Source organism: Phaethon aethereus (genome assembly GCF_964289735.1).
Source record: "Phaethon aethereus genome assembly, chromosome: 4".
Taxonomy (NCBI): domain Eukaryota; kingdom Metazoa; phylum Chordata; class Aves; order Phaethontiformes; family Phaethontidae; genus Phaethon; species Phaethon aethereus.
Window position 1 is genome coordinate 71,879,936 of NC_138578.1, and position 24,794 is coordinate 71,904,729.

Below are 24,794 nucleotides of genomic sequence, written 5' to 3' on the forward strand. Positions count from 1 at the left end.
AAATTTCAAAAGGTACCTCTGTTGTTTCAGAGAAGCATTAAGACTGGAAGCTCACTCCTCCAGGCATTTATTTTGTAACAATCATTTAATTTCATCTTTTGTTATGTTTAACAACTCTCATGGGGAGCTAAACCCTCTCCTCTGCAGCTACTGTGATTACTGAGAGAAAAATATGAAATAACTTTGAAAATGATACAACAGGTTTACTGGCACCTGGTTCTGCTGAGCTCAGCAAGAGGGAAAGGCTGCCCAGTATCTTCACCTCTCCTAGAGCCTATTCTGACCTTGCACTTGCTGGCAAAAGTCCCTAAAGGACCATCTGCCAGCAGGAACGGAGGGGGGTGGGGGGGGCGGGGGGGTGGAATCATTCATGTGCACACTCCAACACTGCCAAGTCCTTCCCAATTCTCGAAAACTTCAAATAGTAGAAGCTACCACAAGCAGTATTTAAGACTTTAGTATGCCAGCTTTATCTGCTGTGCAGTTCTCAATATAAAAGCACTTCACCAGAAGAGACAAAGAGAGTCTCCATAAAAAGAGGAGGAGGAGAAAACTGAATAGATAAAAGAATTTATCTTTTATATTTAGAATATTGTGGTTGTGGTAATAGAACCGTGGTCAACATTACCAAGCACTGCAGGTTAACTATGCTGAAAAGCTATGTCTACCAAAGGCCTATTGGGAAGGCAGGGGGGGAAGGATCAGATATACACAACAGATGTGCGCACGCTAAGCTCGTATCTTCAAAATTGCTCCTACAGGTCTATTTATTTAACATATTACAACAGAAACCCATAACAATCCTAAAGCATTCAAAATAGGAGACGCATGGCAGAGCAGCCTGTGTTTCAATACAAGAACATGCTGTTTCCCTCAATCAGAATTAAAAGACACAAATCAAAGAGAAAACATTTAACATTAAATGCAAGACCTTATTCTGATTTGAGGAAAGCCAAAAAAAAGCATATACTGCAAATCCATAGATACATACCTTTTACATATATATATATATATATTGCAAAGTTAGAGCTTCATTGGCTTAGCCTGCCCTGTTACGTGCACCCATTCCCATCCTCACAATTTTCCTTTTCTGTAAAATCCATCCTTGAAGGCATGAGCTTGTATAGAAGGGCAACAGCTGTTCTGTTCTGGGTCAGAGCAAATGCAGGACACACTGCTAGAGTTGTCTGTATATGATGCTTTCTCAAGAATACTCATAAGGCTTTTTTTTGCCCTTCTTCCTCTGCTATTTCTACTGAAAGCATGGCTGGGCATGCTCCTGGCATGATTAGTATTTTCTGCCTCTGTGGTACTGGCCAAGGAGTAAATTGATCCTAAATGAGTACACACTACAGTTTTACTATTACAGCCTCATCTTCACTCCCCCTTCCCACTATTCACCTCTATCTCCTTCCCACTAATCATCACATATTTTTAAGTGACATCTAACATTGAGGTTATACTCAGTCTTAGACACACAGCCCATGGAAATCTTCACTTAGCTGAAATGAGCAATACTGACTTCAGTGAAATGTTGGGTTTCATACCACAGTGCTCTCCGCCTTCTAGCACAGCACTGGATCTTGTAAAAAGTGAGTAACAACAGCGTTTCTTCCCTATCACCAGATGTTCAGTTTAGGTATTAGGTTTACTTGGCTCATGGAAAGACAGAAAAAGACATACTTTGCTGTCCAGATGAAGCACAGCTTAACTGTCACACACTCTGTGTAAGCAATGCAAAACAAGATCTCCCGTTATACAACAAAAATTCTAACCTAAACTGTAAGCCCCAGTCAGATGAGAGAGAGATACACTCACTGGCACTGTTTATAAATCTTTGCAGGATGGGAGAGGTTTTGGGTTTGTTTTACAATGGTTTGGTTTCTGTTGATACCACTCCCTCCTTGACTCCCATTTCCATGTGGTTCTACAGCTAGCTGCCGGAAACCACACTTCAGCTGTTTCTGTTGCACATTGATACTACAAAACTGATCCTGTAAACAGAGAAGACTTTCTGTAACTAACATTAAAACAATAATGTTTTATTCATTCATGTCCTGTTCCTGTGAAGTCAAGGGCAGGGATCAATGTGTGGAACAGATCTCTACAACACAGCCTGATCTACAAGCAGAGGTTCAGCTTGCAGACCTTATACAACCATGCTAACAGTTAACAAAAGCAAAACAGTATAAATATTAAGGAAGAAAAAACCATCATGAGGGACATGGTAGAAAATAATCTCTATCAGTGGGAAACCAGCAGCACAGTGGATTGAAAATTGTTCTTACTTGCAGGCAAGGCACAACTCAGTTTTGTCTTTCAGCTTCTTTTTTGTCTTTCAGCTTCTTTTTTGTCTTTCAGCTTCTTTTACCTTGTGTTTCTCAGAAGCATTCAGCTCAAAGCCAGCATGAGATCTGCTCTGAATTTGTGTCAGACTCCTCAATGAGCTACAAGGAAACACACACTTGCACCACCCACAGCAACTGAGATTACTCCAGACAAGAAATCTCTATACATCTACTGTGAGATAGGGTAGAGATACCAAGTTCATAGAGCTCTTGGCACACTCACTGCACTCTCAGTTGTGTAACTAGGACAGGTGAAGTACACAGGCCATAACATCACTTTTTTCCCACACAAGCATTTAGCTGAGAGGACATTTTAAGGGGAGAGGGGTGGGGAAGATGGGAAGGGGAGAAAGAAGAAACATCAGCATTAATCTAGCAGCAGTCTCCTCATAGGGCCCCCAAAGATCTTCCAGCATCCTCTGCCCCATCAGGGACAGCACAAGCCACCAGCCCCCAGGCAGGACTGGGGCAGGAGATGACCTTGAATCAATTTCTTCCAAACAGACCTTCAAACTATTCCCAAGCATTCAGAACTGGGCAGCCTCAATTTAAAACAAACAACAGAAAAACCCCAACCCATTGAGCCCCCCCACCAAAACAAAACCACACGACCAAAAAACCTCTTTACAATTAAACTTTCCTTTCCACTTACATGGATTCTTTTCAGTGGTTTTTTTGTAGTTCTGGAGGTTGAAGAATACTGTCCCATCGTGATCCTGCTGACATAAATAGGCAGCCTTCACTCCAGCACTCCTATAAAATTAAGCAAGCTACCACTGAGATTCCTTCCTCACAAAATTACAATTTTGGTGCAAACACTACTAATGAAAACATCTCAGAGTTTTCCAAAAAACAACTGTTACCCAGAATAAATGTTTTCTTTCTGAATTTATCTCTACTGCTCCCATCCTAGAGAACAAACAGGATGCTGTTCTCCCAACCTGGTCACAAACTGCCAGAATACATTACAGAATCACAGAATCATTAACATTGGAAAAGACCTTCAAGATCATCAAGTCCAACCATCAACCCAACACCACCATGCCCACTAAACCATGTCCTGAAGTGCCATGTCTACACGTTTTTTGAACACTTCCAGTGATGGTGACTCCACCAGTTCCCTGGGCAGCCTGTTCCAATGTTTGTATCATTCTCTCCTACTTAATTAGCAAAATAAGCTTTTTTTTTTTCTTTTGACAAACCACAGAGCAATATAAATGTCACTACATCATTCAGCACTTACCACACATATCCACAGATAGGACCTGGTAGACAATGTTACGGAAAACTGTCTAAATTCCAGCCATCTTTGCCCTAAGATTCTAGCTAACATCTCAAATTTTTTTCTCCTGGAAGTTCAGATTAATTTCCTTGGAATTTAATGGCTGTTTTTTCATTACAGATACATTTTAATAAATTCCTTAATTTTCATTAAAGTGCTTATTAAGATATATCTGTCCTTTACAAAAAACAGTTTTCTTTTTCTTGAAGCACATTCTTAAGTATTTTTAAAAAAGAACACATTTCCTAATTTGCTTCATTGCCCTAGAAGAGCCTAAAGTATTTGATCAAGCAAAAGAAAGTCTACAAAAATCCCCAGCTTCCTGGTAAAACAGCCATTAAAGTGCAGGAGAAATTCTCTATCAACTCCAAATGTAAATTAGATGAGCCTAAGAAAGAAACTGCAAACAGTATTTAAGAGCAACCAAACCTTCCCTTTGCCCCAGAAAATCTCACAATTCTAGGGTCTCAGTATATATTCTGTTATCTTTTAATTTGCTGCATACTAAAGTAGAAAAAACTCTCCTGAAAATTTAGATTCCATCAACCTCAAGACTCCTGAGCTGTTAGGGCTGATTAGTCTTCCTAGGAATAGAAGAATGACAAAACCAAAAACACTTTACATGGGGTTTTGTGGCTGATCTGACAGTTTAAATTTCATGAAAACTCAATACATTTGTGAGTTAGGTTTTTATGGAATGCAGAGGATGACACGTACCTGTATGCTATTTGTGATGATGATAATCAGATGGCATTCTCATAAGGCCTCTGAAAGAAGATTTACATTCTATATCACCTTTTCATTTTTGTCTACATATCTCATCCTGTGTTTGCAGTATTTTGTCTGTTAAACTGTTTTCAACGTCTGAGTTCAAATACTCTGCTACAAGATTAAAGGTGACACTCTCAAAAGCCCTTTCAATGGGCCTCAATTTCATAGGCACTCAAAAGAAAATAATTAAATGGTTGAAATTGTTATTGTGGGATTTGGTAGACTATTTGCTTGCTCGTTCCTTGCACAGAGACTGCTATAAATACATATTTCCTTATTACCTGCATTACAGGAATATCCAAAGTCTCAGGCAGGGTTGGGTTTCTGTGTACAAACAGAAAAATGCATTTCCTGCCCTGTAAGAGTTCACAGCATCCACAGTGATCCTGCAATGAGTTCCATGTGTGCCAACACTTGAACCTTTACAGATGCCATAGTAATGCTGCAGACTACTAGGAACTAAATAAATATATAAACTATATAACTAAATAAATATATATAAAAATACATTTTTTTCATATACACTGTTATACAGCTGTTGACGGATAATGATATCCTGGTCATTAATCAACCTGGCTGGTCACTAGTAAAACTGGCTGGACTAAAACTGCCAACCTAGAGATGAATGAGGCTAAAAACTTAAGTCCTTCATGAAACCTGGAGAGACAGGTGACAAATTCCTTTCTACGATCACAATAATACTAAATTGTAACATGTTAGGAGTTGATGATAAGTATCTGGTAAACCTATGAAATCAGTTGCACAGCCTGATATTTAAGCAATGACTTTTCATTTCCAATAGCTTTGGTACTTCAGTCTCCCATTTACTTACAGATGCCAGGGATATAAAGTTTTGATTAGAAGGAATTTCCTTCTGCTGCATCTCAGTCATTTATTTTTAGAAGTCTGGTGCATATACATGAAATGTTTCTAAGTGCATCAAATGAACACTTCCTTTTGAACAATCTAACATTACACATTTCTTCCAGATCATCACACATGGCCTGACGTACTCCACCCTAGATCCAAACCTGCCAGGGAAACATCTTTCAAGAGATACCTCCAGAAGACTGGGAATAAGCAAAGTCCCTTCTGGATCACCTAAATATAAATACAGATCTGTATTATCTTCACATATAGAAAGACAAAAAAGAAACAAATAACATTTTAGCATGGGGGTTTCCCAGCTGTGACCATGTGCAGTCCACACACTATGCAATGTCAACCTAAAGAGCTGCTTATTCCTTCTTTGCCTCCGACACTCAACCCAACATTCTGGATGTGTCCCTTAAACTCTGCTGTTATCAAGTGGTCGTTGAGAAAAACAAGTTTGTAAATTGAGCCTGAAGCCTCAGATCATCTCACTGTAATTCAGGAAAGACATTCATGTAACCTCTCTGAGCACTGGATTAACTTTCTTCTACTCCCAGTCCTTGGACATAACCAGCGAGGCTATACAATCACTAGGATATAACTGGAGGTAAAGAAAAGGTGCTAAAACTGAAGCTCCTAAGATAGGAACCTCTAACTATGAACCTAATGCTGAAGCCTTTTCTCCTGTGATCAGTCATAGTGAAATGAACAGAATTACTTATACAAGAGAGGACTCCAGTATCAAGGTTATGAGGATTATCCTGCTCTGGGATGCTCTGGGTAATACTTTCTTTTACAAGTATGCTCCTTTAGATCACCATTATTCAATGCAAATCAGCAAAAAAAATCAAACTCTCTATTAATTCGAATTCACAGAAAGCATACACAGAGACAGAAAAATGAATGCAGTATGAATAAAACACAGTGTGAAGAAAACGGTCTCTTTGACCATTCTTTTGTGTTTGTACTGACAATGATTTAACTGTATTTTTGTACTTGAATTTAAAATAAAGTATTATAAAAAAGGTTTAATTGTGATAAGGTATGTGATTATTTTCAAAGGTTTACATGGCATAAAGGTAGGTTTGAGCTGAAATTCTGGACTCAGTTCACACAGGTGTGTGGGAGGCCAACTCTGGACCTCTCTGTGGCTTTGTCAGTGACAGTAAGAGGTTAGGAATCTGCACTGCATTCCAAAGAGCGGAAAAATCAAATCCACATCATTTATTGGCACCATACAAACATTACATAAGGTGACTTATTAGCAAATATGCCTAATATTGTACTATCTAATGCCACGTATTGTCATGACAAGGATCCTCTGTGGTGGGTTGACCCTGGCTGGACACCATGTGCCCACCAAAGCCACTCTATTGTTCCCCTCCTCAGCTGGACAGGGAAAAGAAAATACAATGAAAGGCTCATGGGTCGAGATAAGGGCAGGAGAGATCACTCACCAATTACCGTCATGGGCAAAACAGACCCAACTTGGGGAAATACTTTAATTTATTACTAATCAAATCAGTAGGATAATGAGAAATAAAACTAAATCTTAAAACACTTTCCCCTCAGGAATAACCTGGGCTTAAATTTACTTCTGATTTTCTCTACCTCCTCCCGTCATCAGCACAGGGGGACGGCGAATGGGGGTTGTGGTCAGTTCATCCCACAATGTTTCTGCTGCTCCTTCCTCCTCAGGGGGAGGACTCCTCACACTCTGCCTCTGCTCCAGCGTGGGGTCCCTCCCATGGGAGACAGTTCTCCAAAAACTTTTCCAACGTGAGTCCTTCCCACAGGCTGCAGTTCTTCATGAACTGCTCCAGCCTGGGTCCCTTCCACCGGGTCACAAGTCCTGCCAGCAAACCTGCTCCAGCCTGGGCTCCTCTCTCTCTACAGGTTCACAGGTCCTGACAAGAGCCTGTTCCAGCACGGGCTTCCCACAAGGTCTTGGATCCCTTCAGGCATCCAACTGCGCTGGCATGAAGTCCTCTCTGGGCTGCAGGTGGAGATCTGCTCCACCATGGACCTCCATGGCTGCAAGGGCACAGCTGGCCTCACCATGGTCTTCCCCACAGGCTGCAGGGGAATCTCCGCTCCGGCCCTGGAGCCCCTCCTGCTCCTCCTGCTGCTCTGACCTGGGGGTCTGCAGAGTTGTTTCTCCCACATATTTTCACTCCTCTCTCTGGCTGCAGTTGCGCAGTTGTGCAGCAACTTTTGTCCCTTATGAAATATGTTCTCCCAGAGGCTCTACCACCATTGCTGATGGGCTTGGCCTTGGCCAGCGGCAGGCCCATCTTGGAGTCAGCTGGCACTGTCTCTGTCAGACATAGGGGAAGCTTCTAGCAGCTTCTCACAGAAGCCACCTCTGTACCACCACCATCCCCTGCTACCAAAACTTTGCCATGCAAACCCAACATGTCCTCAAACTGTTCTTCACTTAAAATGAATTTATGTATTGGTCCCAAATTACTTCCCAACAGGACTCTACCACTCATTTTAATTATGTACCAAATCCTGTATCCCTTGCTACCCTGACAAAAAAGAAGTCAGGAACTGTTTTAGCTGTATATGCAATGAATACTATTCTGATTCATAACCTTTAAAGTAAAAAAGGCAAGAAAACCCTTCAGGAAGTCTACTTTGGTTAGGAAAATTACCTCTTCTTATTCTAGGTCTTGTGGAAACAGTCAAGAATAACACTAAACCTATATAATTATTGAATTGTACTACATTCTCTTGTTATCATACCTGTTTACAAACAGCCATAGAAGCAGAGTTAAACAGACTTATGGGCCTCAACTACAAACAACAATCAAGTCGTTGCAAATCCTTCATACAGCATCTGAGGCTACAAAAGTAATTCACCACAACCTAACAGTCTTGCTAAGCCTTGGTTTCTATTTTCTCAGTTGTATTTCTATATTTAAGAGATGTAAATTTGTCTGAAAACAGAATACTCCTCACTGTATTTGAAGTATGTAGTTCTTAAATCCAGGAATGTATCTGAGAATTCATTTGCCAAACTTGTAAGCACTCATTATTTTTGTTCTGAAAACTCGCATCAGTCATATTAATTCCTCTCACATAATTTATCACATATCTTCTGGTTTAGATGACAACTATCTATTGTAACCACAATACATACCCATTATTTTCATATAGTGTAGAATGTTGCATGCCTAACAAGATAGGCAGATTTCATTAATTGTAAAATAATCTAAAGAAGAACATTAGTTTACCAGCTTAATTGGTGTTAATATCTAAATTACATAGTAATTATGAAAAGAGAAAATGTTAAGATACGGCTTTACAACAGAAACCTAATAGTTCATTTAGATACTGGAAACCAACATTCACTTTCTTATCAATTTTTGGTGCGTTTCAAAGCATGCCTCCTGGTCTAGTGCTCTAAAGCTCCTCTCACACACATGGCTGCCACCAGTAACTGCTTTTCTGTGCCACATTTACAACAAGACTGCATTCAGTTATTTGCATGCTATTTTGTGGACGTGTACATAAAGCATTGACAGAGTCTCTGAAAACAAAACAGTGCAAAAAGAAAAAAATGCAAAGGTGCCATCCAACCACAAAAACTATCAAAATGTGACAGCAGTCAAGCAGAATAATGCAACCTCAACGAATCCAGCCCACACCGCTTTACGATACATAAAGTGATTATCTGTTAAAGACTGGTGCTTCATTCAAGACAAGGGGGCAATCTCCATCCAGCAGCCTCTCCCGCAAGAACCACTGCCTGGCAGTGATAACTGCATGGACAGAGACTCTTCCACCCACTCACCTCCAGAAGTGACCTCTTCAGAACAGGGTTGAGGAACATTGGCAGGACAGTGTGGGGAAGCTTGCATTGCTGCCGCCCTTGCTATACCTGTCCTGTGGAGAAATAGAGGACTTAATTTCCAGGGCTGTCAGTCAGCACCTTCCACATTACAAGTGAAGGAAAAAGAAATGAATTTGTCAATGCCTGCTTCAAGCAAGTACATCTTGGGGTGTAGTGAAGAACCCCCATTTTCTACTGAAGTATTTGGGTTGCTTCCACACCTGTGGAGCTCCATTTGTCTGCCTGGCCAGCAAGCCAGATTCTTTGGTTCATGAGTTGATGATGCTCTTGCCAGTTACCTACACAGCAAGCTGGGACGTGGCCATGGAGAATCAACTTAACTAGACAACCTAAATAAAATAAATAAGGAAATAATGTTTAAATTAATCTCTCAACTTTGATGTGAAGTACTTGCCATTGGGTAACTCTCCCTTCTGCCTCTCTTTCAAAACGGCAAGTTTCTCAGTCTGCTCTTTACACATTTCCGTTACAGAAACCATTACCATATGAATTACCTAACAGAGAAGCAGTTCTTTTGCTTCTCCTGTCCCGCTCATTCCAGAGAGGCATTTTATTTTACTTTTACATTAATCTAAATAGGGTTACCACAAGAATTGATCCTAGCAAAGACAATTTTTAAAGGAAAAAAAGGAAACTTTCCACCACCCTCATGGTTTCCAGCTAGGACAACAGTTTTCAGCCACCAGTTTTTAGTGTGACACATACAAATGTTTTGTATATACCGAAGTGCAGGCCATCAGAGAGAGAAAGAGACAAAAAAAAACTATCTGAAAAACACTAATAAAACATTCTTTTGAGTGTGGTGATGAATACAATGTTTCACAATTTCAAAAACAATCCTCTAAAGCCTTACTAAAACAAGTGTGTTTGCTTCCAGGAGTGATCTCTGTGTATCTTTCAGGAGTACCATGATGTTTTTTGTTGGAGGACATGTCAAGTTTAGACACAGAAAACTGGAAGCTAATGACCAACCATTTTATTCTGGTAGGAGTGTGCACTGAATACTGATGCTCACAGGCAGGAACAATTTCCAATAATTAATTGGAAACATATCAGCCTTCATTGCATTTGCTTAACTTTGGCCAACAGCAATGTTAATCTTGCAAGTGAATTGAGAGACAAGACAAAGCCTGTACATCTGAGGTTTATATATAATTCAGTCGTGCTGAAAAGCATGGAAAGCACGCCAAGAAAATTATTATTATAAAAATATGGCAGATGAACTCTATTAGGAGGAAAAAAAAAAAACAAAATAACCCCAACTTTTATTGTATCAATTACTTGCACCCAATCTTTCAGCTAGGTGTATGCTAAAGAGTAAATGTAGCTGTAAATAGAATTGTTCACTCCTTATTTGTGCAAAACAGACTTATGCATCGCTCACCTCCTGAACAAATATGCCAGACAGGGCGTTTTCTTAATTTTTATTTTTATGTTTTTATTTGCCACTGTATACTGCTTTTCTCTTCACAAAGCTCCCAGTTTCCAACATACTATCCACTTCAAAGCAACAAAACAGTTTGTCTCTCTGAATATCTACTACCTTGGACTACGCTTATGGCTGTCCATGAGCTATGGTTATAAACAGACTTGGTCAAGATATTTGGATGAGGTATCTCCAAGAGAAATAATAACAATTGGTCACATATATAATACCATATTTAATAAACACAGTATTTAAATATAAAGTGATACAGCAGGTTGGCCTAAAGAAATAGAACAATGATTAATTCTGTTCTGAGTACTACAGATAGATGTTCTGTTCACTTTCTAAGACAGTGATTATTCTAAACACTAACAAGAGTTTTAGTAAATCTGCTCCTTTTCTTTATGTGACAAATACTAGGAGTATCAGAAAGAACAAAAATCATCGTGGAACCCTGATAACCTTAGGTTTTACATACTGCGTAAACCCCTCTCAGAGTGACCAAAAAGCTGCCCCAGAAAGACCACGATACATAGATAATCTAGATATTACAGTAACAATGCACAGATATCACAGATAATGTTCTCTCCAGACAGAGAAAAGAATACAAACACTTTGAAATGTTTGGGGACAGTTTCTAACAATCCTTGGAAGGACTGGCATTAGTGGAAGCAGGTTTCACCCAAAACCACAACTGTTAATGCGTTTACCCTCCCTCAAATGCAAACTGGTAAAAGCTAAAACCGGGGTGGAGGGGAAGCTACAACTGAAAGAAAGCGCTGAAAAAGTCACAGTGTGGATTTTTGTTTGTTTTAGTAATCTACAAAATCATCAAATGCCAAGCATTTCACACTTTGAGGGTAACCTACATTTGTTTCAAAATGAAGCCTTAAGCATTCAAAAAGCAGCACCTTATGCATTAAGTACTTCAAAGGGCCTTGCCTTTGCTTACATCTTCCTGATTTTCTCCCCACAAGTTAACTATTGTTCTTAAACTTCCCTTGCAGTCTACACTGAGCCGTGTATCCAAAGCACTTGAAGAGGCACTTTAACCATATAGGATATTGCTAAAAGGTAGGATCACTTTCATTGTCTGGAAGAGTAGTTCATGGAATAAAAAAAGGAAACAATTCTATGACAGGAGAAAGATATACCACTTCCAGTGATTAGTCCAATTCAAACAGAGAGCCCTTCCATGACAGAAAGCACATGCTATTTTTAGGATGAACTCACATCCTGCCACCATATCCAAGCTAGAATATCCCCTCTTCTTCCTTGTTTAAATATTGGGTGGGATCTATGGTGTACATAAGGACTGTAATATAACTCCCGGACCTCATTCTCGCATCGACCAGAAGTTTTCCAGTGAGTCCTATAGAAATCACTGTTTTTTCTACAGTTCATTTTCCCTTCGAGAAATGAAGAAAACCTACCTTTAAGTCTCCGTGACTGGAAAAAGAAACAGTGAGAAGTCCATTGTGTGGACCTTTATATGAATGAATCCATGCATCTATGGCTGCAGCAGTGGATTCCTCATCTCCATTCTCCACCCAGTGACAACATTCAGGTGGTGCTTGAACACAACCCTTCCTGCTTCCTGCATGTGTGAGAGGACAGTACCACTGTGGATTGTAGTCCCACCTGGGTCTCCCCAACCAACATATAGCTGGTGAAGAAAAATGAGCCTGATGATTCAGCTGTAGGTACAAATTATGTTTGTCATCACTGCTAGGGAGCCCATACTTACGTTCCAACATGCAGAAATGATGTTGCTAGTACCTGAACTTTAATGGATAGTCTTGACAGAAAAAGGAACAATGACAGTTACAATATAGTATATGCTGTGGCTTTGCTAAGAACCTATGATTTTTTTATACAAGCTAAAAAGAATATTGATTTCTTTCAAGTCCACTGCACACTAAATGCAATTCCCACTTTTGGTATTTCAGGTATTATATAAAAATGCCATCTTTCTCACTAAGAAAAGAATCGATGAGTTTTTCATGAAGCAGAAATGTCTACGGCTCTTTGGTATATTTCAAACAATCTTGTCAGCTGGAGGTAGCCAAAAAACTTACATCGATTCATGAAAAAACATATAGAAAATTCACTTTGGTGTCATCCAAGCTCAGTTTATATTCACTGTGCACTGTGGACAGCAAGACACTGGCAATTCAAAAACATCCGTAGTGATATAACTAACAATACAAACTCAGTGCTTCACCTCTCCGTTACAAACTAAGGGAAGACAAGAAATGGCTGGAAAGCAACAAAAAAAAATGCTGTGTATTAGAATCTAGATGGACCCTGAGAAACTTCAGGAGGTTCAACAAGGAGAAGCACAAAATTCTGGACTTGGGGCAGAAGAGCTCCACACATCTGGCTGAAAGGCAACTGGCAAGGTAGCAGTCCAGCTGGAAACGACCTAGGGTCATCCTGGATGCCAGGCTGAATATGAGCCAACAGTGGGCTCACATCAGCAAACCACATACTGGACTAACACTAGGAAGAATGTGGTCAGCAAAAACAGGGAAATCACCCTCTGCTCGAGGATACACTTTGAACACTGTGTCCAGCTTCTAATCTCCCCCAGGTGAAGTGGAGAAATCGGACAAGATCCAGCAAAGCCCTAAGCACCTACCCTATGAAGTTTGTCAGGTGCTTAGGATGTTTGCAGAGGCTGAGGGATCTTGGCTTGTTTAAGCTGGTGAGGAGAAGGCTAAGGGCAGTTTAACAGCGGTTTACAACTACTTGAAATGGATTACAGAGGCAATGGTGCCAAACGCTTCTTGGTAGCGGTGCATGATGTTGTAAAGTCAAAAACAACTGAGTGGCAGCTTGGGAGGTTAAGACTGGCTACTTAGAAAGGCAGTGCAGAACTAGAAAGGTTATCCAAAGAGGTTGTGGCATCTTCATCCTTGGAGGTTTTCAAGATTCAGCTATACAAATCCAAAGCTGACTTGAGCTATAGTTTTGGCAAGACTGTGCTTCCAGTGGGACATTGGACTACAGACTTGCAGAGGCACTGTCCCACATACACTGTTTCTATAGTTCTACAAAGTGTCAGTAAGACATGAAACACTCTGGTATTCTGTAGAACAAAATCCAAAACAAACTTTTGCTAACCCTCCACTCCTTGCTTGTCTGCAATGATATTTTCAGAGAGATGAACTAACAAGTTTTGGGTGTCCAACGCAATGTGGTAATGCCTCAACCAAAGAGCTCTGGAACGCTCTTAACAGTAATCACCAGTTACACGAAGATTCCTCATCAGCTTACAATTAAGTATTTAACTAAATGTTCTGCACATAGCTCAAAAAACCCACCTATGTCGTTATAATACTATCACAATATGAACTTTTTGGAAGCTGTAAAAGCATAATTTAGGGGGACGATATGAACCTAACAAACCCAAAAGCACCCGAATGGACAGATCAAGGGGAAGAATTACTGTTTTGTTAAGACATGTACATTTTTTGATGTTCTGGTAGAGATAACCCTAAAAAATATCTATAAAAACAACAAAAAAAATTTATTTAAGGGCTGAAACTATGTTACTGACATTCATGAAATATCCTGTAACTTTTTTCAGAGAGATTTAATTACACCTTTCATGCTACTCATCCATTGAAAGATCTTCTGGTTAGCATTAATTTGAATTCTATTGCAACATAAATTTATACTACTTGGACACATTTATCAGCCCTTTAAATAACAAACATCCAGGCAGTATATTCTTGAAAAGAAGAAAAAGACATACAATTAAAACCTGAACTACAATTACTTTGCATTTCAGAAAGTTAAAAAGTAGCCTGAAGGAACATTACCTCAAAGAGAAAATCCAGACAGTTGCTTTGCTTCAAGCAAAGACATAAGAGTACTTAAAAGAAAACAATATGCAGCAAGGGTAAATCATATAGAAGGAGTAGGCAAAAAGGTCAAAGAAAAAGAAATGGGTTTGTACCCAGGTTACTATAAATTTGAATGCATTGGGCGCCTAAAGAAACTTGCAAAGGCAGGATTAAGGTCACAGCATTCAACAGGGTAATTTTATTAGTACCCTAAATTTAACAAATTATATTACGCATGAGAATTTCCAAGTACATTTCCTGACCCGTTATGCAAAGGAACAAAATGATAATTCTAATTGGTTACAGTAACTATGGAAAATCTGTTCTTCTGGTTAAAGAAAAAATTCTTGATAGGCTAAACATACGGTTTGCTGGTGAACAGGAATGCAGTAAACCCTAAGAAAATTAACTAACACCTTTAACAAATCCACATAATTTCAGCTCCCAGGATTTTTTTCTTGTGAAACTGCAGTATGTACTCACGTTTCCTGATAGTATGTAGAAAAATCTAAGTTTTGTAGAACCTAAGATTTCTGAATACAGTGAGGTTAGGCCAAATTTCCACTTTTACCTATTTTTTCCTAAAGAACAAAACCAGTAATGGTATTGAATCTGAAGATTCAGTCCACTGAAATTCCCAGAAGAGTTTTGGGTAAGCAATTACTTTATCCATTCTTGCACTGAGTCAGATAAACTTCAAAAAAAATGCTTCCAGTATCAGGGGTTATATACTACATCTCCACACTGTATATAATGTAGTACTAAAGACATAAGCAACTAAAGTTACTGTACAAAGTAATTAGAAAAAATAGATGTAGGGATTAAAATCAGGACTCTCAAAGCACAAATAAAACATGGTATTTGTATATACATACATATATTTTCATGGACTTCCAATATGTACATAGAGTACAGCTATGCAAAGCCATGCACCCTGATCCAATCCCACTGGAGCCAGTGGCAGGTTCTTAATAGACTTCATTGGATACTGAATCACAATTACATAAAGGCTATAACAACCTTCCAGGATTTTAAAGAAGAAATTGTTGCTGTTTGATGGAAACACAGATCTTAGTGTGAAATATGTTCATCTGATTTGTGTGATGAAGTGTAATCTTCTGTACTTTTATGGATTTCTCCTGCACCATAAAAACGGGTATTTTACAGGAGAAAGTTAAACTACTTTGCTGGTATATCAGCTCAAACCAGTTTGACCACTGACCGCATAGTATTGTGTAAAGAAAGTGCATGCATAAGGTTTGGGGTCATCCTGGGGGCACGCCGAGGAAGATTCGAGAAGACTCTAGAAGGAGAAGAGGGCATGCGCTGAAGAAGACACGCCTGTTCATTAATATGTATTAGAAGACACGCCTATTCATGAATATGTATTAGCAAACAGGATCATGCTGAGGAATATTCGAGAAGACTCTAGAAGAAGAAGAGGGCATGCGCCGAAGAAGACACACCTGTTCATGAATATGTATTAACAGACAGGATATAAACCAGGAACAGGAACTGTACCGCGTGCGTCTTGGTGGAGCGGAGACTCCCGGCGCACCCAGTGCTGTTTGCTTGCCTCTATTCGCTTAATAAATTGTAAATTTGAATTGGAATCCTGTTTGGGACTAAATCATTTATAACATTAGTGTACTAAGAAAAATAAGTATCACAGAATCACTAAGGTTGGAAAGGACCTTAAAGATCATCAAGTCCAACCATTAATTCAGCGCCACCATGTCCCCTAAACCATGTCCTGAAGCACCACATCCACACGTTTTTTGAACACTTCCAGAGATGGCAACTCCACCACCTCCCTGGGCAGCCTGTTCCAATGCTTGACCACACTCTCGGTGAAGAAATTTTTCCTAATATCCAATCTAAACCTCCCCTGGCACAACTTGAGGCCATTTCCTCTCGTCCTGTCGCTGGTTACTTGGGAGAAGAGACCAACACCCTCGTCGCCACAACCCCCTTTCAGGTAGTTGTAGAGAGCGATAAGGTCTCCCCTCAGCCTCCTCTTCTCCAGACTAAACAACCCCAGTTCCCTCAGCCGCTCCTCATAAGACTTGTGCTCCAGACCCCTCACCAGCTTCGTTGCCCTTCTCTGGACACGCTCCAGCGCCTCAACATCCTTCTTGTAGTGAGGGGCCCAAAACTGAACACAGGATTCAAGGTGTGGCCTCACCAGTGCTGAGTACAGGGGCACAATCACTTCCCTACTCCTGCTGGCCACACTATTTCTGATGCAGGCCAGGATGCTGTTGGCCTTCTTGGCCACCTGGGCACACTGCCGGCTCATGTTCAGCCAGCTGTCAACCAGCACCCCCAGGTCCCTTTCCGCCGGGCAGCTCTCCAGCCACTCCTCCCCAAGCCTGTAGCGTTGCATGGAGTTGTTGTGACCCAAATGCAGGACCCGGCACTTGGCCTTGTTAAACCTTATACAGTTGGCCTCTGCCCATTGATCCAGCCTGTCTAGATCCCTCTGCAGAGCCCTCCAGCAGATCAACACTCCCACCCAATTTGGTGTCATCTGCAAACTTACTGAGGGAGCACTCAATTCCCTCATCCAGATCATCTATAAAGATATTCAATAAGACCGACCCCAGAACTGAGTCCTGGGGAACACCACTTGGGACCGGCCGCCAGCCGGATTTAACGCCGTTCACCACAACTCTCTGGGCTCGGCCATCCAGCCAGTTCCTCACCCAGCGAAGAGTAAACCTGTCTAAGCCACGAGCCGCCAGTTTCTCCAGGAGAATGCTGTGGGAGATGCTGTCAAAGGCTTTACTAAAGTCCAGGTAGACAACATCCACAGCCTTTCCCTCATCCGCTAGGCGAGTCACCTGGTCATAGAAGGAGATCAGGTTGGTCAAGAAGAACCTGCCTTTCATGAACGCATGCTGGCTGAGCCTGATCCCTTGGTCGTCCTGCACATGCCCTGTGAGCATTCTCAAGACAAACCGCTCAATGATCTTCCCCGATACAGAGGTCAGGCTGACAGGCCTGTAGTTCCCAGGATCCTCCTTCCGGCCTTTCTTGTAGATGGGTGTCACATTGGCAAGCCTCCAGTCATCTGGGATCTCCCCTGTTAACCACGACTGCTGATAAATGATGGAGAGTGGCTTGGCAAGCTCCTCCACCAGCTCTCTCAGTACTCTTTGGTGGATCCCATCAGGCCCCATAGACTTGTGGGTGTCCAGGTGGCTTAACAGGTCCTTAACTGCTTCCTCCTGGATTACGGACCAGTTATTGTGCTCTCCATCCCCATCTTCCAGCTCAGGGGGCTGAATACCATGCAGATACCTGGACTGGCTATTAAAGACTGAGGCAAAAAAGGCATTAAGTACCTCAACCTTGTCCTCATCCTTGGAGACAATGTTCCCCACCATATCCACTAAGGGATGGAGATTCTCCTTGCCCCTCTTCTTGTGGTTAATGTATTTGTAGAAGCATTTTTTATTATCCTTTACAACTGTGGCCAGACTGAGCTCTAGCTGGGCTTTTGCCTTTCTCGTTTTGTCCCTGCTTGACCTAACGAGATCCTTGCACTCTTCATGAGTTGCCTGCCCCTTCTTCCAGAGGTGATAAACTCTCCTCTTTTCCCTGAGTCCCAGCAAAAGCTCCCTGTTCAGCCAGGCCGGTCGCCTTCCCCGCCAGCTCTTCTTACGGCACATGGGGACCGCCTGCTCCTACGCCTTTAAGATTTCCTTCTTGAAGACTGTCCAGCCTTCCTGGACCCCTTTGTCCTTCAGGACTGTCTCCCAAGGGACTCTCTCAACCAGTGACCTGAACAGGCCAAAGTCTGCCTTCCGGAAGTCCATGATAGCAGTTTTGCTGACCCCTCTCCTTACTTCGCTCACAATTGAGAATTCTATCATGTCATGGTCGCTAAGCCCGAGATGGCCTCCGACCACCACATCTCTCACCAGTCCTTCTCTGTTTGTAAACAGCAAGTCAAGCAAGGCACCTCCCCTGGTGGGCTCACTCACCAGCTGTGTCAGGAAGTTATCCTCCACACACTCCAGGAACCTCCTAGACTGTTTCCTCTCTGCCGTGTTACACTTCCAGCAGACGTCCGGTAGATTGAAGTCCCCTACAAGAACAAGGGCCAGCGAATGCGAGATTTCTGCCAGTCGCTTATAGAATGTCTCATCTGTCTGTTCGTCCTGGTTGGGTGGTCTGTAGCAGACTCCCAGCAGGATATCTGCCTCATTGGCCTTCCCCCTCATCCTTACCCATAAGCGCTCGACTTGGTCTTCACAATCATTGATTTCTATGCAATCAAAACACAAATCAAAACATAAATCAAAAAGTAGTGCATTTCAGTTTTTTAAAACCTACCAGAGTGTGAAAAATAAAACTGAATTTAAAAAAAATAAAAATCTTCATACAACTTCCATTATCTCCAGTCACTTCCAGTTCTACAGTAGAGTGGTAAACTTGAAAAAGGAACCACCACTAGCTTTTCCTTTATGATAATATGGTAAAAACCTGGCCCCACTCTTCAGACAAGTCTGTTGATACTAACCTATTTAGCTAGGACCTTAACAGGAAGCCTGACAGACCTCCTTCCAAGGTCAGAAATTCCTTTTCAGTAGAATGGTGTAGAAGTAGGGACCCTTGAAACTTCAAAAAGACCCTGCCCTTGAACCTGAGGGTCATCTACAGATTAATCAATGACTCACAGTCCAAGATGATTTTGAGTCACACCTGTGTCCTTTAATGACAGCAAAAGAATAGTACTGAGTGGCAATCCCAGGTCTTGCACTCACAAGATTCAATGGATCTAAGTACAGAGAGCAGAAAGAACATGGCAAAGAGTGCCAAATGAGTTATGGCTGAATATCCTTTTTTTTTTCCCTGATAAAGATTTCTGGAGCTTATAGAGTAGCAACTACTGCAGATAAATGCCAAGTGTCACTACAGTCAAGTCAAGCAGCAAATGGAAAGAGAACAACTGTAGTCAAGGAAGGAATGACTGTATTTCCATCTCCTTATTTCTCTCCCCAGCACTGCTTGGATCTACATATTCCTGACTTCTCCAAAGTCTGAGCAGGGAGTATTACTTCCAGAGAGAGACATGCTGAGAATCTAAAGCTTTGAGGCCCTGCTTTAACAGAGATAGAACAGTTGCCTTCTGGCAGGAATTAAAGCTGGTATGGAAATTTCACAAAAGGAATTAAAAGATGGTCTGGAAAGTGGCCAAAAGGAGATCAAAGGAACTTTAGCAGCATCAAGACACATACCAGAAGCACATGAAAAGATACATCAAGGCAGACCATTAGGTTTAAGAAAGTATCTGTTGCCTGGGTAGAAGGTTGTGTAAACCAGGAGAAAATGTAAATGATTCTTGTGAAATATTTGTTCCCAAGATATCCATACTCTCTTGTATAATTTCCAGTCTTGACCACATGTCAGCCGGCTTTTTGAACTATAAGAACTAATCAGCATATCCTTCTTGCTCTTCTTCAAGAAGTGTGGTATGTTACTGGATTTGAGATTCAGATTCTGGAAAATGCCAGCTATCTGTGAGTTTTAACATGCTAAGCACAGGGAAACTATAGATCATGTCTAATGTCACATTTATTGTGTTAAGTATATGATATAGGCATGAGCATTTATGATGGTGAACCAAGACTTTCCAAAAACACTGGTATGATGAAATTCACCTCAACCAGAAACAGTGACAGAAGAAAGAAATTTGGGGAGATTATACAGAGTACAGGCAGACCTAGATGTCTTTAAACTAGCTGAAGACCCTAGTAGGGTTGCTTGCTGATAATAGACCAACTATAGCAGCACAGAGCTCATTATTTAACCCTGCTTTTTTGTAACTTCATTAAAGTCTTCATCTTTAGAAGTAGTATTAAGGGTAAAAAAATGTGACTATTATGTTTCCAATGTTGTCACACAAAGAGCTGGTAGCAGCAGTAATTCAGGGGTGCATTGAGAGGCTGGTACACTCACCACCACTGTAATACACTGCAAGTGGGAAAAGGAGCAGCAAATAGAGCACAGCCAGAATCCACATGCTTATTCACACGTTTACTGGACCTCCAAAGCATTGCTGCATTTAGTTTGCATGCAGTACAAGAAAGTATCTCCTCTCTGAAACATAAGCTAATAAAACTTCTGAAATAATTTTCTTTTCCTCTCTTTTTATGCAGAGAAAGAGCATACAGAGGGGGAGACCAGAACATGTCTTTACTGAGACTCACTCACAGAATTGCAGGAACAAGCTGGACCCAGAACAATCAGTTATTTTAGAGAAACACAACATCAGAAGCGAGCAGTTTTTAAAGCAGCTAGCTTCAAAAGAAGAAATGGACCATCCATGGATATGATCTAGGTAGTCCTAGAGCTGAAAAGAGGAGCTCTGATGATTCTGATTTGAATAAAAGCTTCAGGGAACTGGAGGGTTATTGCTTTTAAGAGCTATTAGGATGAACAAATGCTTTGCCTCATCTCTGTTTCTGCCCTATGTGCTACTATTGTACTCTATCAATAAACTGTTCATGATTCCATCAGTAAAAGCAGTTTTTGAAAAATAAAATGAAAACACTTACAGGAAAATCTTCTGGTGCTCCAGCAGAAGGTTTCTCAGAGGCTCACAGAACAAGGAACAGAAAAATCAATGACTCTTTACGTAAACTTATAAGAACCACCACTTAGAAGCCACAGCACAAGACTTCCCCAAACTCCTCGTCCAGGATGAGCAAACTGGTGAAGTTACTGTTTTTAGGTGAAACAACTGTGCTCAAGTTTGCTAGAATTGTGCTTGCACCTCTTCTAGTGGCAGGTTCCACCCATGATGGCAAGTGCTAGATAAAATGTTTAGGTATCTTTTGTTGTCACATGTAGACAAATCTTATTTAGCTACCTTTTACGTGTTTTTGGATGCAGGTATTAGCACTATTTAACTAATGCGTCTTGCCTTGCAAACTCCTACAGGATTTCCCTTACACAATAAAACCACAGATTTTGGAGTCACAATTTCTGGACTGCATTGCAAAACTGCAAAAGGCAAAGAACAGGAGCACTTCCACTGTTCAGTTGGTAGAGCATATCTATCACAAAAATACCACCAAGCTGAGTGGTGCAGTTAACAAGCCTAAGGGACAGGATGCCATCCACAGGGACCTGGACAACCTCAAGGAATGGGCCAATGTGAACCTCATGAGATTCAACAAGGCGAAGTGCAAGGTCCTGCACCTGAGTTGGGGCATGCTGGGGGACGAAGGGATGAAGAGAGCAGCCCTGCTGAGGAGGACTTGGGGGTACTGGTGTACAAAAAGCTCGACATGAGTCAGCAATGTGCGCTCACAGCCCAGAAGACCAACTGTATCCTGGGCTGCATTGAAAGAAGCATGGCCAGCAGGTCAAGGGAAGGGATTCTGCCCCTCTACTCCGCTCTGGTGAGACCCCACCTGGAGTCCTGCATCCAGCTCCGGAGCCCTCAGCACAGGAGAGACATGGACCTGTTGGAAAGGGTCCAGAGGAGGCCACAAAACTGATCAGAGGGATGGAACACCTCTCCTCTGAGGACAGGCTGAGAGAGTTAGGCTTGTTCAGCCTGGAGAAAAGAAAGCTCCGGAGAGACCTTATTGCAGCCTTCCAGTACTTAAAGGGGGCTTATAAGAAAGACGGGGATAGACTTTTTAGCAGAGCCTGTTGCTATAGGACAAGGGGTAATGGTTTTACACTAAAAGAGGGTAGATTTAGATTGGACATAAGGAAGAAATTTTTCACCATGAGGGTGGTGAAACACTGACACAGGTTGCCCAGAGAGGTGGTGAAACACTGACACAGGTTGCCCGGAGAGGTGGTAGATGCCCCATCCCTGGAAATATTCCAGGTCACGTTGGACGGGGCTCTGAGCAACCTGATCTCATTGCAGGGAGGCTGGACGAGATGACCTTTAAAGGTCTCTTCCAACTCAAACTATTCTATGATTCTATACATTTATACATCCTCAGTTAACAACTTGTTAATTCAAATAGTGACCCCATTAACCTATGATACAGATCGTTCCAAGCAGGTAAGTCTACAAGAACCAGTATGGTCTTGTAAGCTACTCTAATCTATCAAGTGGCAGAATGAAATGACATTTTACAAATGGTAACTGACAGATGAATACATTAGAGAAATCAGATTTAAAGCCAGTCAGAATGGTTAGTGGTAGCTCTAAAGTTAAATATTTTTTATCATAGAGAATTACTTTTTAAATCTTGTCAAAATTCAGCTAAGATTTTCTATTTGGTCTGAAAATTTTGATAGTGTTTGAAGTTACTGCATGCATTACTGTCTTAGACAATGAAGATCCATGAATATATATGGTCATATGCACAAATTTATGCATGGAGATTTCTGGATCAGAGGTGACATATCAAGAGGGACATTAAGAGCTTAGAAATCTTTGCAACATTTCAGGAAACGAAACTAAAAAATATCCAGCTTGGCAGAAAGAGAACTGTGTAAATTCAATTGCTAACAATAATATACCAGCCATAATGGCTGGATTCAGTCATTACAACCTAAAATAAAGGAACAGCTTCCTATGCTAACATCAATATAACTACATGTATGAAGTCTCATTTGTAATAAACAGGATGATGTTTGCTCTGTAGAGCCGAAATCTCTAATTCTTCCAATTTATACCAACTTCTTGGCTTTCAGGAACAAAAATCGTTTTCTGTCTAAATATACTTACACTTAAAAATCAGAAATTAATCCCTCTGCAAACAATTTTCCACACTGGCAATCATCTTTGTCAGTAATTATTTATAGTGCAGAAGCATCAAAGCTTTCTGCTTTCAGATTTAACATTATTATTACTATTACTACTGTTTCCCAGGTACCTCCAGGATACCTGTCAAATATTTTTCCTATATACTTCTGCTCATATTTCCCCCTTTCCTTCTACTGTGCATAAATATTAAAAAAGCCTTATAAAAAGGTGGTTTTGAAGAAGCATTACAGTAAGCATCACTACCATATAAGTCTTTACAATACTGACTGAACTGGTACACATTTAACCGTTTGCAAGGAGCAGCAGTGGGACCCTGAAGACAGACACCAACTTTGCACCTGCGAAGTCAGCACTGCTCACAGCAGCCTGTGCTCTCAGGAGCAGGCGGGTGTGGTGGTTCCGTCTCTGCTAGCACGGGACAAATTTAAAAATAGGTCAAGTTTGCTGACATTTTCTGAAGAAACTGGACTCTTATGTTGGCGGACTAACCAGCGCCTCTTTCACTCTGGTCTCCTCTCCGCCGATGCTCCCCCTGCGGTGGGACAGCAGCAGAGAAGGAAGGCTGGGCAGCCCAGGCTACGGCTTCCTCTGGAGAATGGACTATTTGCTGCCAATAACCGCATCCAGATTTAAAATACCTTGAAATTAATGAGAAGGTATGAAAAAGTAAAAGAAACATTCTCGGTATGTCAACCTAACCCAAAAACTGGGAAAGATCAAGACAACAAATAATTGTTTGTATTCTGTACTAATCACATTCTGCAGTAATTCCTGCAGGGCAGTTCAAAGTTTAAGCAACTAAAAACCTTCACATGGGCATAGTGTAAATTCTTGCAGCTAGTACATCTTAAAAGTTTTAATATAATTGGTTGATTTGCAATATCATTACTACTAACAGATGCAACTTATTTGTTTTTAATCTAGCACCTTTGTAACATTTACATAGTGTCACAAAAGGCCTCTAATCTTTATGAACCATTTTCCTGAAATGCAAGCGGAAGCACAGAAATGTTGAATCTACCAATTAAGTACATACCTAACCCTGGAAAACAAAATCCATGTCCAAGTAATCCTTTTTTCAGGAAACTGCAACTCATTACCACCACAGGGGAAAATCAGAAATGCAAGGACACTGGGTCTCACATCATGGCATAAGGAAAGTTTCGCTCCAGTCACAGAACAAGTCTCACTTCCCTGACCAGCAAACACTGACGTACATAGACCAAAATAGTCTGTGAATTATACAGGACTTGGAAGACATACATATGCCCTACATACAAGCTCTTACTGTCCCATCTCTCAGTGCTGAAACTTCTACATAGCCATTCCAATACTTCTGATTCACATTTCAAACATAGCAACTGGAAGGAATACAGACACACCAGAAAACAGGTACTAACAGTCATCCACAAGACTTCTGTGAGTATAACATACACAAAAGCACGAGTGCACACAAGATGCACAAAATCATGTTCACACTGCACCTGAGCAATGAGAAGCACCACCATCTTTATGACCATTACTTGACTCTAAGCATCAGGTGTTCCAGGAATTTCTGTAAGACATGTAATAATTCACAACTACCTATTTCAAAGAGACTGCATATGTGAATTCTGCTTTGAGCTTCACTGTTGA

General features: G+C 41.1%; 1 protein-coding gene across 3 annotated transcripts in view; it reads right to left on the reverse strand.

Moving 5' to 3' along the window:
• PPP2R2C (protein phosphatase 2 regulatory subunit Bgamma) overlaps positions 1-24,794 on the reverse strand; it is a gene marked incomplete at both ends in the record, with an annotated part of 144,196 nt that overhangs the window by 110,013 nt on the left and 9,389 nt on the right. Inside the window, one exon of one of the 3 annotated variants that reach the window (XM_081998785.1) lies at positions 9,074-9,160. The exons of 1 other annotated variant lie outside the window; for it this stretch is intronic. In XM_081998785.1, the coding sequence (XP_081854911.1) occupies positions 9,074-9,160 (87 nt within the window). Of the gene's footprint in view, positions 1-9,065; positions 9,161-24,794 lie in introns of those variants that run through there. One more of the 3 variants, XM_081998786.1, reaches the window with a different exon arrangement.